The 21574-nt window shown below is 32.2% G+C and overlaps 2 protein-coding genes and 1 long non-coding RNA gene across 3 annotated transcripts; all 3 read left to right on the top strand.

Moving 5' to 3' along the window:
- Positions 1-655: 655 nt before the first annotated feature.
- Positions 656-2151, top strand: LOC105118978 (uncharacterized). Its single transcript, XR_841056.1, has 4 exons — positions 656-733; positions 832-902; positions 1007-1078; positions 2132-2151. It is a non-coding gene; the product is annotated as an uncharacterized LOC105118978 (long non-coding RNA).
- A 4928-nt stretch (positions 2152-7079) lies between these two features.
- On the top strand, positions 7080-11154 carry LOC105118977 (probable LRR receptor-like serine/threonine-protein kinase At1g53440). Its single transcript, XM_011017043.1, has 9 exons — positions 7080-7218; positions 7294-7343; positions 7675-8042; positions 8113-8302; positions 8433-8552; positions 8637-8752; positions 8851-10034; positions 10114-10264; positions 10672-11154. Exons 1-7 carry the CDS (start codon positions 7187-7189, stop codon positions 9166-9168), a joined length of 1194 nt encoding a protein of 397 aa, XP_011015345.1. The 5' UTR covers positions 7080-7186; the 3' UTR covers positions 9169-10034; positions 10114-10264; positions 10672-11154.
- On the top strand, positions 9211-10887 carry LOC105118979 (probable LRR receptor-like serine/threonine-protein kinase At1g53440). Its single transcript, XM_011017044.1, has 4 exons — positions 9211-9223; positions 9803-10034; positions 10114-10264; positions 10672-10887. Exons 1-4 carry the CDS (start codon positions 9211-9213, stop codon positions 10885-10887), a joined length of 612 nt encoding a protein of 203 aa, XP_011015346.1.
- Positions 11155-21574: the final 10420 nt, after the last annotated feature.

Here is a 21574-nt window from a genome sequence, read left to right on the forward strand (position 1 = left end):
TTCCATATTATGAAGGTACAACTCGAGCACAATCATTCAAAACTATATGCGTGTGTGTTAGTTTAATTGCTAATCGACGTGGGATAGGGTGAGAAAGCCATTGAAATTACCATGAATATAAATTCATGACGAAAGAAAAGCTATTCGAATATGAAGAGTTCTTTTGCAGCATAAATAAATGGTCCTATTGCTCATTAACTAATTTGAAAAGATATCTCATGAAAACATTGTATGTATTAGTCATTTATTTAGTCAATAGAAAGTATATATATGCAAGTGCAATAACATAGGTGAGCCTCATTTAATTTACTAGCTTCATTTCTTGCTTAAACACACTTATTATCCATTCTAACCCGTACATGTAAGTATATAATAAGTCGATTGAGTACTTTTATCTTAAATATCAGAAGATCTTTGCGGGACTTAACAAGAATCTTTTTTCGGCAGTACTTGCTCTTCGACTCCTTGCACAGAATTTGCTGTCATCTTCCACCCAGTTATCGCTGTCGGATCATATTTGTTCTGGAGAAGAGATCAAATGTGGTTCCCCTCACAACACCAAAAATGGATCGTTTCGTTGGGTCACTTACATGTATGTATAAAACTTGATAGATTCAAATTCTGATTGTCTCGATGTGAATTACTTCAATTTCTTTGACAGAAAATTGGTACGAAAAAAGTTGGATGGATCTATTCACTATTCAATAGGTCGCTTCAAAAACTTGGAAACACTGTAAGTATCATAACTACATATACATTTCTCTTTTCAGTATTGAATCTACAGTGGTCACCATTGATGAAAATGAGGTTTGATCATATTGCCTACAACAGTAATCTTTACGGTAATCAGCTTCTGGTGGGATTCCTTCAACGCTGGGGAAATTACAGCATCTCAAGTATTTGTATGTTAAAGCTTGGATTCCTTCTTCTTTACATATAAATGATGGCATGCCTAGGCTGTTCTTATTTCTAAATAATGGTACAATGGCTTTGTGCAAAACATCAGGTACCTTTCAAGCAATTCGTTGACCGGGTCTATACCTCCAAGCCTGACAAAGTTGCAGAATCTGGAATATCTGTAAGTCTTCCAGTTTAATTTGGGTTTATACCTTAGTTTGCTCAGTTTTGAATCGCATTAACCTTATCCCTTTCAACATAAATATATGCAAATTAGAATTCCATAAAATTATTTTAAGCATCGTATGGATTTTATATCTAACATATTTCTATCACGCTTGCCAGTTCTTACCGAAGTTATACTTTTAAAGACAATTAATAATTAATAACTAATTCTAAATTGATTTGAAATTGTAACAAACGAACCTTTTTAATATTTTTCTTTGTGTTTGGCTTTTGTGTGATATTATGTTTTTTTGCTACATATAACAACTTTTTTCATCTGCTGAAAGTAATATAAACTCTCTTTTAGATCAATTTAGAGTTTTGCTACATATAACAACATTGTGATATTATGTTTTGCTCTTCAATTGAAAAAAAAAGAGAATAAAATATAAAATAAATGGTGTTGAAATTCCTTAGAAATGATAGTAGATAACCCTTCTAATGATGACTGAATTGTAGCACGCTCTGCTTCATTGTAAATCTAGCAGATTCTATCAAGCTTCCTAATGAATAATTAGTTCTAACAGAAGTCATATTTTAATGCTGTGATTTAAAGCCAATTACTAATTGATAATCTCTTTAAGCCATGTTCTCAAGTTAATTAATTACAAATAAATAAATATAAGGTATTGGTGAATTGTGCAATAATTAAGCTTAAATAACTTTTTAGTTGAGAGTATGTTAAAGTTATATATATATATATATATATATAGATATATATAGCTTATCAAATAACTTAAATTTTTAAATTGAAATGATTATTTATATAATACAAAGGCATTGAGATTATAATTTTTTTTGTCTAAAATAACTTGTAGATTATATAAAAAAAAAAACTGCTTAAAATTTCAGAAGGAATGTCTATCAATATTCGTGAAGTATAGAAAACTTCAGAAAGACCTTTTCTACACCACAATTGATAAAAGTTCCATTGATACAATATAGAATTGAATCTGTTGATGATATTAACTGAAAGTTTTTATCTTCCGGAACATGTATCATGAATCAGGGATCTTTCCAGCAACGATCTTGATGGCACCATCCCTTCGAATCTGAAGGGTCTACAATCGCTTCGTATATTGTAAGTCAATGGTATATTTGCTAGATATTTTTTTTATTATATATATTCATATATTTATTCTGTTATCTGGGTTGAAAATCAGGGATCTTTCCCGGAATAACTTGAATGGGCCAATACCAGACAGCATAATATTGTCAAAACTTGACAGTGATGTAAGTGTTTTTTTTATAGATTAAAACAGTCTTGCATCTATATATGGACAGCTTAATTCTCAATCAAATACCTGTACATCTTCCTGTCACAGCTATGCCGACCGCAACTTCCTCAGTGGTACTATAAACGAAAATTTGGGCACACTCTCTTCACTTCAATCTCTGTAAGTTATATTCATTATACTTCAAGTAATATAACCATAAATTCACTCAACATACACCATAACGAGGTGATTTCCATAGTTATTTGAAGGAATTATAATTATAGTGCTTTTAAATTATAAACTATTCAATATTTTTATTCATTGTATTATAATAATTTATGTTATCACTCAGTTACGTAATTAATTATCTCGTAATTATGCCAGTTATTATATTAGTGTAGATCATGTTTTTACCTAAAAAAGTTATAAACAATTGAGTATAATTTCTAATAAAAGTTATTTGTGACCGAGATCGAGAAGAAAAAACATATTCACTCTTGTTACGTTATAAATACTATTTTATTATTTTGTTATCTTAAAAATAATGTAATAGTAATATATTGAGGTAGGCCCAAAGAAAGGAGCACATGATAAAGGCACAGCATGCCCAACAAGGGATTATTAATTTACCACTTGTCTTAAATGAAAGGAACAAACAACAACCAATAGACATGGCCACATAGGCCGAGATTCCGAAATTATTAATAAGATATTATTTATTTATTTATTAATACGAGTATTCAGATTAATTTTAAAATTAATAATAATATAAACCTTTAATAATTCTAATATCATTTATTAAGTTACTTTGGATATGGTTCTCTGTGATTGCATAGTTCTAGTTATTCACTGCTCCTTTCATTCTACATGATATTTGCGCCTTATACATTATGTCATTCGATTTGCAGGTCTCTTTATTATAACTCGTTGTCAGGCCGTATTCCAAAAGAATTAGGAAAACTGTCTGCACTCCGTTATTTGTGCGAAAAACTTACTCACCACTTCTTTTAGTCTTTATTTCAAGAGTATTATAAATTTATCTACTTATTTGTCTGTTTGTTTCTCTGGAGAAAAAGGGCCCTGGACGACAATGATCTTCATGGTGATCTTCCGAAGGAGCTTGGAAATTTAACGAACCTTCAAGCCCTGTAATTTTCTTCTTTTTTCTTTTGTCATTTTGATCATGAAGAGTCGAACTTGATTTAACTTTAGATGAGGCCCCATGTGAAAATTTTGAAACATATAGCAACCTATGTAGCACTCCCAATAACCTAGAACTTCATTTCTTGTAGATACTTGACAGCGAATAATTTTAATGGGACAATTCCTACGACATATGAGAATCTGACCAATCTTGAAGTGTTGTGAGTTTCTTGCTTTTATTTTCTCTTGCAATTTAATTGTTCGGTGTCATATAATTAAAGGAAGCGTTTGAGTCAATGCAGTGCGGTAGGTGGAAACAATTTGTCTGGTCCGATACCTGATTATATTGGAAAATGGGTGAACCTCGCCTATCTGTAAGTTTTTTTTTTTTCTATAAAACATAGTCAAGTTAAATGTTATAATCTATTGAGGATTTAATTAAACTTTTGAAGCCAAACAATTTGGTCCATTGAGCTGACTGTTGCATTGTGTACTTGTCAGGGTCCTGATAGGAAATAATTTTGAATGGAATCTGCCTGCAGAAACTTTTAATCTGACAAAATTAGAGAAGTTGTATGTGCACTCATGTTATTTTATTTTAATGTGGAGGTAGACATGAAACATGTCGTTTTCTTATTAATGAGTTATAAAGTGTTGTTCACTGATTCCAGGTGGGTGAGTGATGTAAACAATCCCGGAATATCTTTCCCAAAAGAATTCATACCGGAGCCCAATTCTCTGTCTTCTGTGTGAGTGTTTTTCTTCATATTTATGGGATTAATTTGCGAAAAATCTAGATTAATGTTAATGTGCATGAATTTACTCGAAAATCTTTAGACGTTTAGTTTTCCAAGTAGATAAGCACTTTCATTGACACATCTTGGGATTTTGTTTCATATGAAATTAATATTATAAAGACGTTTTCCACCGCTTCTGTTCTCTCAATTTCTATCGTTGTGTAATATTATAAAGAAACTATTTGATAATGATTTACATTTTATTTATTTAGTTTAATATGTTAATTAACTAATGACTTTAATATTATATTAAAGAACTATTGTAATTCAAAATTTTACACTATTAATAATGTTTTTGCATTAACTCTATCATGTTTGAAATTGATGAAAAACATCGAGAAAATGGAAGTTGTTAATCTACAGTCTCTTACTTCTTCAATTGTTCCTGCAGGGTTCTGAGAAATTGCAATATTAATGGTCCCATACCCGAATACATTGGCAAGTGGCCTGAGTTATCATATCTGTACGTTTACCTTTTACGAAATCTCCAGTAATTGTTCAATCTTAGATAGCCTTCACCAATTGGTTAAAACTCCATATCGTGTAAATAACTCAACAATTATGTCTATACATTGATCTCATTCGTTCTTTCTTTTAACTTTGATCGACATTACCAATTAAGTCTCGAGTTTTCAATTTTGGGTAATATATATTTGATGCGTTTCGCTTTGGCTCGCAGTGATTTGAGCTTCAACAGCTTAACTGGTAGCATTCCAGAAACATTTCAGAAACTGACAGTTGTATGTGCTTAAGTTGTTTATATTTATATTTATATAATATAATGTATAGCTGGCGAACACTGTTGCTGATGTGTTGGTGTTTCTTGCTTAGATTTTTAACAAGGAACATGCTTACTGAGCTTCCTTCATGGATCTCTAATCCGAAGAAATCGGAAAGCAGTCGTCATACAGTGTAAGACACTAGATTAATGCAAGCTTGTCTGCAACTGTCTACATAACTTCTTTTGAGAAACTTTTGAATCACTCCTTTATCTGTGTCGAAACTAAGATATCGATGATTTTCTCTGTCTATTTTTAGGACTTTATCAAACAATTTCACCTTTTGGATTACTTTTTTATAGATGAAGTATGGTGTTAACCATGATTTGTTCTGTGGTTAAACATTAAACATTTAGCAAGGTGACATATGTTAAAAAAGGTTAAAGCACAATATTATGCTAATGCTATATTAATGTTTTGTGGTTATGCTTTTTTATTATGTTCTCCTAGCATTTAGCAAGGTGATATATGCTATTTTACCATATATTTATAAAATATATAGTAAAATTTAAATTCATAATTATTTGATCAACAAATCTTTGATACCATATTAAATAACCAATTTAATTTAAAAATTTAAATTATTATGTGATACTTTAAAATATAATTTATATAATTCTTTAATATCTTAATTTTTAAATCTATAAGTCTAAAATAAAATAATTATAGAAAAAATTAAGTTTCCACATCTCAATAACTAACCAATACAAATATACCAAAGAATGATATAATAAATAACTTTCAAACCATTTCATAACCCATCACACCATGTACATAACCCAACATCATGAAGTATATAACTCACCATTACATCATGTTCAAATCACATTACATAACGTGTCATGCCAAGTATTTAACTAAGTGTCACGTTATGTGTTCACAATGAATGTAAAGACACGAACACACATGTTTTATGAATTTTATTTAAAACATATTTATATTAATTACTCATAGTTATAACAAGTATGTAAACCGTAATCTTCAACAAATTTTTTATAAAGAAATGTTATACAAGGCTTCTGAATGTCTAAACATATTTTTATATATAATAGAATTAATTTCAAATTCAAATGGAAACAATAAAACATGGTAACAAACCATCAATAAATCTCAGTTCTTTATTAAAACCTCTCTAAAAACTACTATTTACAACCAAGGACTAAACTATATATTTTTAGAATTCAAGGGCAAAATCATAACTTTTAAAAAATTAGGGACTAAACTATAATTCCTCCATCTTCAACCCCAAAATAGATTTTCTAGAATTTCAACATGATTCTTTCTATACAATTATTCAATAATTCCCAATTTGTTTTCCTAATATTAAATTTATTCAAATTCTTTTACTCAAAATTCATCAAAACACACAAGCAAAATCCCATATCAATTCATTTCTACATATTCTATTTCAATATGCATTTACACAAATATATATTATTCGACACATGAATTACTTCAAATAAAATCACTAACATCACATAAACTTTAATTTTTCATTAAATTTATTGTAAACAAAAGATCTAAACCAATACCATAAATCAAATAGAAAGAGATTAAAAAAAACCTTACTCAAGAGTTAAATGATTAGTATATGATGAATTTTGAGATAGGGTTTGAAGAAATTTTTCTGCAAAAGAAAGGGAGAATAAGCTATCGGTTATAGGGAAGAAATTTCACTAGAAAGAGGAAAGTTTAAATGGAGGTGTTGACATCACCCCCCTCCATATATGGGCTAGCACATAAAATATAATCCTTTCATTAAAGAGACAACAAATGGTGGTTAGTATTGAATAAGTGGCATGCTAGGAAGGTGACATGATGTTAAGAAAGTTAATTTTGATGAATTATTAACTGAGGAAAAATTTATGAAAGCAATTTAGGGAGTAGTTACATTGTTACATATTATGAAAGCTTCATTTTTATGAATTGTTAATGTGCAGGGATCTTTCTTACAATAACTTCGACGAGGCATGTAAAAATATAAGTTGCTCGGGACTGCAAAATGTAACCATGTAAGGGGACGAACCAAACTCCTTTCCATTTTGCTTTCTGTTACAAATTTATTGACTTTAATGAATCGCTCCTGAAGGTTGTCATTGATTTTTTATTTATTTATTTGTCTAATTTCATGATCTTGCTGCATTTCAGTAACCCGACAAGGTATGTGATACCATCATTTTCTGCAATAAGAGTGATCTTGAAGTATGGCTAACAAATTTCTGTGTCAATTCTTAGGTCTTACATAGATGGTGGTAACATGAAGAGAAAAAATTGTCGTCGAAAGCGTATGTTCATTCTTTTGAAATCTAAATGCATTTGGGATTCCTTATCTAACCTTAATGTTTCAACCACTAGTAATACACTTACGGAAATCTAAATGCATTACCACAGCGTATTACCACCAAATACACTAGTCATTTTCCATTTGTAAGGAGTTTGTTTTTCAAAAAAAAGAAATTAAATAAATAACTCCCCTAAATATTTTCCAAGGGCATTCAGGCATAGGTGCGCGCACATACCTACATTATTAGATAGAGAATTTCTATCTTCTAATTATATTGCTGATTTTCTCATTGGAAACAATCATGTTTGAACTGAAAATAAGTTTTCCTGCAGATAATTCCCTGTTTATAAATAGTGGTGGTGAGGATGTATATTACGGAAAGGATCATTATCATAACGATACCTCCATATCAAGTTTTAATCTTAGTCCATCTGATGATTGGGCTTATAGCTATGCTGGGGACTACCTCAACACAAACTTCAATGCCAGTGGTTTAGTAAGGAACTGGACATGTGAAATTACTAGCGCTAAGGCAAACATAGATAACAATTTTCGCCTTGCTCCCGTCTCTCTAACGTATTATGGCCTCTGCTTGCGTAAAGGCAAGTACATTGTGACACTTTATTTTGCTGAAGCATTATATTCTAAGAGTGAAGATTACAGCACATCAGGAAAACGAGTGTTTGATATATGTATTCAGGTAAGTATTAACTTATCAGAATCCTTATTTATGTACTAATGTCACGCACTTAAGAAAGTCTTGATTGTAGGGAATTATTGAAATGAAAGATGTCAACATAAAGGAAATCTATGTGAAAGAACATGAAGGAAAACAGCTAGTTTTCCCGGTTAAAATAAATGATGGTTCGTTAGAGATCCAGCTCTACTGGGCTGACAAAGGATCTATATCCAGACAAGATCTCAACGGACCTCTCATATCAGCCGTTTCCATCACTCGTGGTAGAAAACACAACTTCAATATTTTTATTTTTTTCTATTAAAACCCAGGATTCTGTTGCTGACTTCATTCTCAGTGTGAGAATAGTTTATTGCTTGGCTGACAACCATTGTTTTCTGTATGTTTCTCAAGTTCCAAGAAAACTGCATGGTAGGGAAATTGCGTTGATTATAGGATGCTGTATTTTGTTTCTGCTGCTGTTGCTGGCCTTCATATGGAGAATGGGCTGGATAGGTGACAGAGAATTGCGAGGTAAGCACTTTTTTCTCTATCTGGATAATTCTTACCATAATTGTGGTTCAATTCACTTAATTCATGTGTTATTGGAATATGTAGAAACCGAAGTGAAGATTGGAGAAAGAACTTTCACCCTTAAACAGATCATTCATGCAACAAAAAAATTTAGCCCCAAGATGCAGCTTGGTAGCGGACGTTCAGGGATAGTATACAGGGTAAAAAAAGAATTTTACTTGTTCCTTAATTTTTTCCTTTGGAAGAATAACTTTCATGTTATTTAACCTTTCATCATTTTGATTTCACATGCCTGCAGGCTGAATTGCCAGATCTGACTGTAGCAGTGAAGAAGCTATTCACTCATTCAAAAGCAGTAGATGAAATAGAAAGTGAAGTTTATGCCAAGAAGGCCTTGGACTTGAAACATGAAAACCTTGTTAATTTGATTGCTAGTTATTCCAGAAGGCACCTAATTTTGCTCATCTACGAATATATGGAACATGGCTCACTTGGACAAGTTTTATTTGGTAATTTTCTGATCTCTCGGTCTCAATCTAATTTGGCATTTAAAATTTTTGCTAACGAACTTGGACAAGTCTCGTTGCTCCACTTAGTAATTAATATTTTAGTTTAAAAACCTCTATTTTCTTAGAAATTTTACTAGCTAGAAATTAAAATGGTACTTCTAAGTAATGCACGAGGCTCCAATTTATCTAGTTTACTCCTTAGGTTCCATTAAAATGGTGTAATTTATACACCTAATCTAAGAGCAACGAAAACCGAGCTATGTGCAAGGCAATGAACTCTTAGTGCATGCTGAAGTCTTGTTAGTTTTCTCTTTACCTTTGATATATTAAATGCTTTTGGATTTATTTACACACACACACACACGCTAGAACAGATAAAAGTTAGGTGTTTATATACAAAGTCATGGTCCTTTCAGAAAAACTTCCAAGTTAATGATAGTGTTCTTTTAAATATTCAAGCCTTGCGTGCAGCCTATATACCGATCTAAGTGACTTTACGATGGTTTTAAAGTTTATATTGTTTTATGTTCACCTTTTATTTTCTCTATACAACATTATCCCTAGTTTGTAGTTTATCTTTTAAGATTGTCAAGTGTTTTGAAGCTTAAGAATTTTCAGTGTCGAGTGTTAGTTGAGTTTGGTTCTAATCAAAAGACCTTAACCTTATAGTGATCCTTAATCAACCATTTTTTCACAATCAGAACATAGGAGACTGCTGACCATTGACTTGGGGATTTGCAGGTACAAATCCTACTGTGCAAATTGATTGGCAGAAAAGATTTATAATCTGCAGGGGAATAGCGAAGGGTTTGAAGTATCTTCACGAAAGGAATCCACCAATAATTCACAGAAACATAAAAGCCAATAATATTCTGCTTGATGCAAGTTGTAATCCGAAAATATCAGATTTTGGATTGGCAAAGCTTTATGAGGAGGAAAATCCATATATTGCGATTGGAGCAGGAGGAGATCTGTAAGTAAACATTGACTTTACAATTTTATTTGGAGAAAATTGGGTTCCTATTTAATCTATCATTTCGTTGCTGTTGCAGTCTATACATGTCACCAGAGTATGCAACCCGGAGAGCCATGACAGTGAAAGTCGACGTCTACAGTTTTGGGATCCTTCTCCTTGAAATCGTTAGTGGGAGAAATAATGCTGACTACAGAGCAAACCAAGAAACTGTTTTTCTTCTAGATACGGTAAGAGCAAGACAATTGTTTTTCCTAATTAACATTTTTTAGCAAAAAAATGATCAAATAAGCTTACTAGACGTTTGATTTTTTACGAGGAACAAGACGATAATGTGATATCAATTTAATAATTTAATGTTTTTGTTACGAAAGAAAGGTTCAAAATCAAAACCTTTTTGATAAAATGAGGTAATTTATATATATCAATTAAGCTAGTATGTTATTCATTCTGATATTATATAAATCGAAGTTTTTTCCCCATACAACAATACTTTAATTTTGGGTCTCATGAGATACTAACCCTCAAATGATTGGTATTACTCGAATACTAATCCAAAAACAATATTTTGAGATAATTAGTATATAGATATGATTTTCCTTTTGGAGATATTTCTTAGAAGTTCAAACAATTGCAGGCTGGTAATTTAAATGCGCGGGGAAGGCTAGGAGACTTAGTTGACCCAAGCTTGCGCACTTATGACTGGGACCAAGCGAAAATTGTCCTGAACTTGGCAATGATGTGCACCGATCAATCACCTTCTCTCAGGCCTCCAATGTCTGAAGTAGTGGCTGTACTTGAAGGCGAAAAAACTCTCGAGGATCTCTCTAAAGAGATCGCTCTCTCGACATGATTTGAATCTCTCCTGCTTCACCGGACGGTCAGTGTATGCGCGCGCGCGCGTATCTTGTGTGGTTTGTTGGTTTCTCCATATCTATTGAAATTTCTTTTCTTTTTTTCTTCGGTTTCTTTTCCTTATCCACCTTTTGATTTAAATTTTCCTGATAAAGACTGAGTAAAAATATGTACTGTTTTTTATGGAATTATGGCCCTGGAGATTGCAGACCTCGTTTGTTATGTTACATCTATATATATGTTTCATGTTGTCAATTATTCTCAATATATGAATGTTTTCCTTACATTTTAGCATATCCAGTCTTCATCGTAATTTATTTATTATTGCTATTGATGTCATATTCTGTTGAACTGAGAAAGAATATATTTGATTTTTATTTTAGTACAAAAATAAGAGCAGAAGAGGCTCGTATATATATAACCTCTATAGAGATTAATTAGAAAAAACTCATTACACTAGTCTAAGAAATAATACGATTTACAATCAAGTAAGGCTAATTAGGAAACTAAATATTCTATGATTCTTATTATGTGATTTTCATATTTATTCTTCAAGTTAACACTTCCTCTCAAGTTAGTATATAGATATCAACAATGCCCAACTTGTCAAGTGAGTTATGAAAGATTTTGCTCAAGATAGCCTTTGTAAGTATATCTGCTAGCTAATCTTCTAATTTTACAAATGAAAATTGAATCACATTGTCTTCAAGCTTCTATTTTATAAAATGCCGATCTACCTTAACATGTTTGGTACGATCATGTTGAATTGGGTTATGCGCAATTACTATGGCTGTTTTATTGTCACAAAACATGTTCATTGTATCTTGAGATGAACATCCAATTTCTTCCATTAATCTCTTTAACCAAAGTAGCTCATATAGTCCTTTGGTCATACCTCTGAATTTAGCTTCTATATTTGATAAAGCAACTACCTTCTGTTTCTTGCTTCTCTAAGTGATTAGATTCCCACCCGCAAATGTGAAGTAGCCAGATGTGGATTTCTTATTAGTAATGTTCCTTGCCTAATCTACATCAATGTAACCATTGATGTGCAGATGTTGATGTTTCCTAAACATCAATACTCTGCCTAGAAAAGACTTTAGGTATCGCAAAAAGCGAATCAAAGCACTCATATGATCTTCACTAGGGTAATGCATAAACTAACTTACCAAATTCACGGCATATGTAATGTCTGGTTGAGTATGAGATAAGTATATTAGTTTTCCAACAAGGAGTTGATATCTCTCTTTATTGGTGGGAGCCTGATTAGGAAATTCTCCCAAACCATGGTTTTGAACTATTGGTGTATCGACTGGTTTGCAGTCAAGCATTTCTATTTTAGATAGCAAGTCAAGCACATATTTCCTTTGGGATAGAAATATACCTTGTCTCGATCGAGCCACTTTAATCCCTAAAAATACTTTAATCCTTTGAGGTTCTTCATCTCAAACTTAGTTGCTAATTGCTTTTGTAATTTTGAGATTTCTTCTTTGTCATTTCCTGTAATTATCATATCATCAACATAGATTATGAATGTTGTTACCTTTTCTTGTTGGTGCTTCAAGAAAAGAGTGTGGTCTGAATTACTTTGCTTATAACTGTATCTTCGCATGGCAAAACTAAATCGTCCAAACCATGCTCTCAGGGATTGTTTTAAGCCATATAATGCCTTTCGTAGTTTGCAAACCACCTTCCCTTGCATTGGAGAAGTAAGGTCAGGTGGAACATTCATGTACACCTCCTCCTCAAGATCTCCATAAAGAAAAGCATTTTTCACATCAAATTGGTGTAGTGGCCATTCCAAGTTTGCAGTAAGAGAGATCAGTACTCTCATAATATTTAATTTTGCTACCAACAAGAAGGTTTCTTGATAATCTATCCCATATATCTGAGTATATCCCTTCACCACAAGAGTTGCTTTATATCTTTCTACTACTGAACCATCTGCTTTGTACTTGACATAGAACACTCATCTACATCCCATAGTTTTCTTTTTTTCAGGTAATGGTGTGAGCTTCCAAGTCTTATTTTTCTGCAGTGCTTCCATTTCTTCCTCTATTGCTTGAATCCATTTAAGATTATTCAAAGCTTCATTCACTATATTAGGGACATCTTTTATAGATAGTTTATGCGCCAATGCTTTAAGGGGTTCAGATAGCTTCTGAGTTGAGACACAGTTGGCAATTGGGTACTTGGATTTGCTCATTCTATGATCGAGTGAATATCGTTTTGAAGGTTGTCCACGATTATATCTGAAAGGCAAGTTATAGCTATTAGAAATATTTTGAGATGAGTTTAGAACTTGTACCTCATGAATATTCTTAGGAGATTGAACTGATTGTGGTACTGTCATGGCATAGAAGGGTTGTTCATTAGAGACTTCTCTAGTTTCTTCCATTTGCTCACTAGTTTCAGCACTCTTCTCCATGTCTCGGTCTCAACGTGCTCAACATTTTCTATTCCTTCTTGCTCCCTCATTAATTTTGTCTCTATATCAATAGCAACATCCAGCTGGATAATATTATCTAAGATCTTACTTATCATATGCTCATTATCTCCCTCTGCATTCTTCATTGTACTATCAGTAAAGCCCAACCAATATTCCTAGTCCTGCTCTACACTTATGAGCTCCCCCTGAGAAGAGGACCTAAAAGATAGGGAAGTAAGAAATGCTCAGATTCAAGGAAGGTAACGTCCATGGAGGTATAGAGTCATCTTGTAGCTGGATCATAGCATCAATATCCTTTCTTGTGAGCTATATACCCAAGAAAAACACATCAGACAACATAAGGGTCGAGCTTAGTTCATTGATTTTTATATATATGAACATATATGACACAACCAAATGTTCTAGGAGGGAGCATGAGAACTGACGATAGGATCACATGGTGGCCTAGAACTTGAAGCCGGGTCTTGTAGTCCAAAACTCTTGATGGCAGTCTATTTAGCAAGTATACTATAGTCACCATTGCATCACTCCAAAACCGTTTGGGCACATTAGCAACTATCAAGAGAGCTCTAGTGATCTCCAAGATATGTTAGTTTTTACGTTCAGCAACACCATTTTGTTGTGGCGTTTGTGGACAAGATGTCTCATGATGCATACCATGTTCCTGATAGTATCGGTGGAATTGTTTATTATCATATTCCCCACCATTATTGGATCATAGAATCTGTAGTGTTGCAGAAAATTGTGTTTGAATCATATTATGGAATGAGCAAAATATGTCAAACACTTCATGTTTTGTTTTCATCGCATACAACCAAGTCATTCGTGTATAATCATCAACAAATGTGACAAACCAGTGAGCTTTAGAAGAGATAGTAATTGAGGCAGGGCCCCAAATATTAGTATGAACAATTACAAGTGGAGTGACACTCTGATTTAAACTTATTAGGTATGATACACGATGACTATTGGCGTTAATACAAGTTTCACACTGAAAATCTACTTCGTGCAATTTCATGAATAGTACTGGAAATAAATAGCGTAAATACCGAAATGAGGGGTGTCCCAACCGATTATTCCATAACCAAATATGTCGTTCCTTATTGTCGATGAGGTGTATGTTATTTGCTCGACCACAGCTGAAGTCATTCATGTAATACAACTCTTCCCTTTTAGTACCACGACTAATAATCTCCTTGGTGAGAATATCCTGAAAACAAGCAAAAACTAGGATACATTAGTGCATAACATTGTAATTTCTCGATCACTTGTCCTACAGATAACAACTTGTTGAAGAGTGATGGGACTATTGTATATGGTAATGAGAAAGAAGGAGAAAGTGCAACTATTCCAGCCCCGGTCACTGGATATGTCACTCCATTAGCATTAGCAATGCATAGCTGTTTTGGTTAAGTGGTGTCAGATAAATCACCAGGATCATACGTCATGTGGTTTATTGCTTCAGAGTCAATGATCCAACTATCATAATCATGTCTTCTATTCTAAGAGCAAAAAACATAACCTTAATTACCTAGGTTATTCTGATCAATCTATTATTCAGCCGAGATAGGAGATTCTTGTGCAGGTACAAGTGATAGTGTAGGTTCTATACATATAAGCGCTGCATGATCAGGATGTTCACTACGCCTGGCTTCTGGTTTTTTCTTTGCCTTGAGTTCGTACCAATCTGGATAACCATGTATTTTGAAACATGTATCTTTGGTGTGTTTTGTATTTCCACAGTGTGTGCAACCTCCTCCTTCCCCATATGATTTGGTAACTGACCTTCCATTCGCTGGCATTAAAAAGGATAAACGATGCTGAGGTTTTTGTCCTCCCCTTGACAGCATAGCACCTCCAGATATGACTTCTTCCTTTTTCAGCATCACAGATTGCCTTAGGTCTTCTCTCTTAACTTGCACATAGGCTTATTCTACTGTTGGAAATGGTTGCATCTGGAGCACATCTGCTCTAATATTGTCAAGTCTATCATCAAGCCCATCTAAGAATATATAGACTCTGTCCTCTTGCAAAAGTGAGTTATATTTCTGTATGTCAATATTGCACTCCATAGTGTTTGGACACTGGAAATCAATTTCTCTCCATAATCCCTGTAGATTATTGTAATATGTTTTAATAGATCCTCCTTCCTGTTTCAGCCTAAGAACTCCTTTTTTGAGTTCATATACTTATGATGTATCGGTGCCATCTAAGTATGTTGTTGCAGTGTTATCCCAAACAGCTTTACTTGTTGAAAATCTGATGAAGTTGCTTACAGGTTTTGGGTTCATAGAGTTGATCAGCCATCCCTTCACCATTGCATTTTTAGTTCTCCACTTCCTAAATGTTAGATCTGTTAGCAGAGGTTATGGAAGGTCTCCATTTATGTATCCCAACTTGTCTTTTTCTAAGATATATATCTCAATAATTTGGGATCATAATATATAGTTGTTGTTATCTAATTTGATTCCAATTGGTGCAACTGGTTCATGGCTGGCAAGTTGTGTTATCCCTGCCATTAGATCTGCAAGGATTAAATTCTCCCCTTCATAAGTTTTCACCATAGTAGAAGGGGTTTCCATTCTTTTCTAAAAAAATTCTATAGCCCTAGAATCTCTACTCTGATACCATGTTGAATTGAGGAAGAATATATTTGATTTTTATTTCAGTATAAAAATAAGAGCAAAAGAGTAGAAGAGGCTCTTGTATATATAGGCTATATAGAGACTAATTAGGAAAAACTTATTACACTAATCTAGGAAATAATCATAGACAATTTACAATCAAGGCTAATTAGGAAACTAAATATTCTATGATTCTTGTTCTATGATTTTCATATTTATTCTTCACGTTAACATATTCTATATACAAAAATTTTTTATAGCTTTAAAATTTTACGCTTAATAAATTTTAGTGGAGCAAGAAAGGGCCTACAAGAAAAAAAAATTGACTTCTTCACCAAAGGCAGCACATGAAATAGATACTAGCTCAATAATTGCAAACATATGTTCAAACTAACACAAATAGGTGGGATTTATGTTCCCAAGTAAGAATATATGTATTTATCCCCAAAACATTGCACAAATTTTCCTTTACAAAAAAATCTTCTTACTTTGGACACCTAATAGGTAGTTTGGCTCAGCATTTCTATGATGTTGTAGCTATTACTGAAAGAATAGAACAAGCAATGAGAATAGGAAGAACGTTAGAGCCTACTAAGAAGAAAGACTTTATTGGGAAAAAAAGGATACTAAGAGGATTTTAAGGTGAACAACGTGGAAGAAGGGTATAAGGGTAAGAAAATTTATACCATCACTATAACTTTCAAATACCTACCTAATAAGTTGCAAGTGTAAACTTCACTAAACCCTTCTTAACAACACCAACTAAATGACCATCAAAATAACAAAATTATTAATCCTCCAAAAAAGAATTTTCAAAGAACCCAAGAATAATTGCCACCATTACCAATTTTCTTGGGAGAAATATACTCAAAGTTATTTAATATTTGGCAAGTGGCCCTTGTTCCCCTAACCCCATTACAACCTCCATACCCATATTGGTATCAGTTGAACTTGACACATGAGTATCATGTCGTCATTGCTGGATATGACATTGAAAGTTGTAATGCATTTAAAAACAAGCTTCTATAATTGATAAAAGCTGGGTGGATAAATTTCGACGATGCACCCTTGTGAATTCCAACTCTTTTCCTAATCATGTTTTAAGTAGTGAATGGTGAATGTTATGGAAATAAAAAGACAAAAGGAAAGAGTTTTAAAGGTTTCCATAGAAAAATTGTATGGTATGCTGGTACAATCTAGATATTTATCTAAGTTTGAACTAGTAATGAATGGAAATAATTACTACAAGTTCCATGGTAATGTCGAACATCACATTGATGGTTGTAAAGAATTTCACCAAGAAGTAAAAAGGATGCTAGCTTTTGGTATGATAAGGATAGGGAATGAAGAAGAGAGTAGTGAAATAGGGATGACAAGCTGCTAGGAGAGAAAGGTGGAGGTTTATAGACTCCAACCAATTGTGGGTGGTCCACCAAAACTAATCTTGATCAAGTTTCTATGTACAAATAATGGAAGTTATGGCATAATGCCTTATAGTTATTAGTATTCTTTCAACAATAAAAGCTCGTTCTTATCTCCCATGCTGAAATTAGCAGTTTGACTCAAAGTGATTGGTGTTTTACACTGGAAAAATTAGAGAGACACATGAAATATAAAGGAAAAGAAATAATTGATGCTTCTAAAGATATGGAAGTGAACAAACCTATCAATGAAGAGGAGTCCTATGAATTTCTAAGGTTGATGAAGCATAGTGAGTATAGTTTGGTAGATCAATTGAAGAAAACTCCTGCTAGAATCTCTTTAATGTCACTTATCTTGAGTTCTAAGTTACATCATAAAGCATTGCAAAAAGTATTGAATGAAGCATATATGCCATATAATATCACTCAAGATATAATGGGACATTTAATGGGAAGAATTCAAGCCACCAATTACTTGTACTTTACCGAGGATTAGCTTGACCTGGAAGAGACTTAACATAACAAGCTTTTATACATCACTATGAGATATAAGGATTGCCTAATGAACAAAGTACTTGTAGATATGGTTTAACTTTAAATGTGTTACCAAAAAATATGTTACATGAGATGCCAATTAATGCTAATTATATAAGGCCAAATACTATAACAGCTAGAGAATATGACGGTTTCCTAAGATAGGTAATAGGGACCATTAAAATTGAATTGTTTATAGGACCTCAAATGTTTTAGATGGCCTTACAAATGATGGATATCCAGCCTTCCTACAACGTATTGTTAGGAAGGCCATGGATACATGCCATTAAGGCCGAGTCATCATCTTTACGTCAATTTTTGAAGTACATTATCAATGATACTTTGGTGAAAGTTAGGGCAAAAGAAACCTTGTCCATGATAAAGAATGTATCGATTTGTTTTATTAAAATAGAAGATTCCAAGGATGGAAATCTTCATGCCTTTGAGATTATAAACACTAAGTAGGTAATAGAGAATACTGACACGACCAAAAGATTGACATCTTCTCCCAAGTATAAGAGAGTTGAAGTAATAAATATCCTAGCAAGACCGAGGCCAAACCACAAAGAAGTTAATTGTATAAATTATAAACAATAGTAGTAGTAGTAGTAGTAGTAGTAATTGTAATTGTAATAGTAATAGTAACAAAAAAGAAGAAGAAGAAGAAGAAGTTAATGAGAACTTTAAGATGGAAGATCAATGTGAGGATTAAGCAATGATAACAACAAATCTAAAGGTTAGATGATCCACTAATGAGATTTTAAACAAGTATAGTATAAACTCTTATTATTCAACTAGAAACCACACACAAAAGAGGTTCCAATTGGATTATAAATTATTAATATGATTACATTACTTATCTTATTTGAATAATGCTAATACTTCTAAATATTGTCAGGCATTCATGATTATAACTTATGTTAACAACAAATCAAATTTCTGTCATATCACAAGTGTAGATTATACTATACGGTTGGGCTATGAAAGTGCCAAGTATTTGGTGTACCAAGTGTTATACAACATAAATCTAGATTAACCATTTAATAAGTGACATGACTAAAAGATTGATATCTTCTTCTAAGTGCATAAGTGTCAAAGTAATAAATAACTCGGCAAGACCGCGGTCGAACCCCAAGGAGGTTAATTGTATAAATTATAGATAACAATAATATAACAACAACAACAACAACAACAACAACAACAACAACAATAATAATAATAATAATAATAATAATAATAATAATAATAATACTAGTAGTAGCAGTAGTAGTAATAATAATAATAATAATAATAATAATAATAATAAAGAAGTTGGTGAAAATTTTGAGATGAAAGATCAACTTAAAAATTAAACAACGATAACAACAAATGTCAAGGTTAGAGGATTCGCTAATGGTATGTAAAACAAGTAATTAGTACTTAAAAATGCATTTTTTATCAAGGTTTTATATCATCATTTTACACTTAAAGTATCAATAACTCCTTAACTAAAGTATGTTTTATAATAACATATCTAATCATATAAATACCTTTAATTTATGGTAGATGCTTATTTTAAATACCGGCCTATCACATAAATGAAATGATTGATTGATGAATTTAAGAACTGAAATTGAAAAGACAAAGAGATGACCAAACTTAGAAAAGAGATGTCGGTGCAGTCCAAACCGGAACACTGTTCAGTAACTAGGTCATATCTGAAGTTGTAGATCTTTGATTTAGGTCTACTTTATATGGATGAAAAGGTAGGACATAGGCCTACAACTTTCATATGGAGCCAAGATGTAAAAATCTCATTTTCAAGTCCAAATTATAGCAACAACAAAGAAGTCCAAATTTATACTCCAGCCCAAACACTATTCAGTGTTTGGCCCATATCTGCAGTTCTAGAAGTTCAAATGACCTCATGTTTTTGCATAAGAAATCTGAGATAATTTTCTATGATTTTCATGTTTCTAGTAGTTCTAGTTTTGACGTTATTAATGATGTTTTGGGCAGACAAGAGAAGATAAGGATTGTCACCAAGTCAAGAGTTGTTCACTCGCTCATCAATTAGTCATCAGATCAATAGTTTCCAATTTTGACCTATAAAAAGAGGCATTTGCCATGCATTTAGGCATCTTAGTCTCTTTGTATTTTTCTATAATTTTCATGTTTCAAGATCATGCTCTTGCTTTCTCTCTTTGTATTTTTGTAACATTTATGTTTTATTTTCATTAATATTTTGTTTATGCCTTTCAATTCCTTTCCTTTACTTAGTTAACTTTTATCTTATTTATATTCTTATTTTGTTTATTTATTTTTCTTTCTTTCATTATGTTTAGTTAAATTTACTATGTCAAGGTGAAAAGGTTACACAAATGGTGTAAAAATAAGTATAGTATAAACTTAATATGGACTTTAATGTTTGATACTAACATGTTTTGTATTTGTTGTCTTGTTTGCTTTTTAATACTTTGCTTGTTAAATGACTAATCTTGATTTATGTTGTATCACACTTGGTACAATAAATGCTTGACACTTTCATAGTTCATATTGTATGGTATAACCGACACCTGAGTTGTGAAAGGAACTTGATTTGTTGTTAACATAAGTTATAATCATGAATGCTTGACGAGATTTACAAGTATTAGCATTAATTGAATAAGATAACTAATGTGATCATGTTAACAATTTATAATCTGATTGGAACGTCCTTTGTGTGTGGTTTCCAATTGAATAATAAGAGTTTATACTATACTTGTTTGACATACCTTAGTAGAACCTCTAACCTTGATATTTGTTATTATCATTATTTAATCCTTACATTAATATTCCATATCGAAGTTCTCTGATTAGTACTTAAAAGTGCATTTTTTTATCAAGGTTTTATATTATCATTTTGCACTTGAAGTATCAATAACTCCTTAACTAAATCATGTATTATAATAATACATCTAATAATATAAGATACCTTTAATTTGTCGTAAATGTTCATGTTTTATAATAATATATCTAATAATATAAGATACCTTTAATTTATGCTAAATGTTCATTTTAAATGCAGGCCTATCACATAAATGAAAGGATTGATTTATGAATTTAAGAACTGAAATTGAAAGGATAAAAAGATGGCCAAACCTAGAAAAGAGATGTCGGTGCAATCCAAATCGGAACACTGTTTAGTAATTGAGTCATATCTGGAGCTATAGATCTCATATTTAGGTCTACTTTATATGGATGGAAAGGTAAGACATAGGCCTACAACTTTCATATGGAGCATAAGATCTAAAAATGTCATTTTCAAGTCCAAATTATACTAACAACAAAAAAGTTTGAATCTGTCTTCAAGCTCGAGCATTGTTTTGTTTTTGGCACATATCTAGAGTTCTAAAAGTCTAAATGACTGGAATGTTTTACACTTGAAGTACAATAACTCCTTAACGAAAGCATGTTTTATAATAATATATCTAATAATATAAGATACATTTAATTTGTGGTAAATGTTTATTTTTAATGCAGGCCTATCACATAAATGAAATGATTGATTGATGAATTTAAGAACTGAAATTGAAAGGACAAAGAGATGGCTAAACTCCGGAAAGAGATGTCGGCGCAGTCCAAACCGTAACACTATTCGGTAATTGGATCATATCTGGAGGTGTATATCTCAAATTT

The sequence above is a fragment of the Populus euphratica genome, unplaced genomic scaffold (genome assembly GCF_000495115.2).
Source record: "Populus euphratica unplaced genomic scaffold, PopEup_1.0 scaffold2400.1, whole genome shotgun sequence".
In the NCBI taxonomy this organism is placed as follows: domain Eukaryota; kingdom Viridiplantae; phylum Streptophyta; class Magnoliopsida; order Malpighiales; family Salicaceae; genus Populus; species Populus euphratica.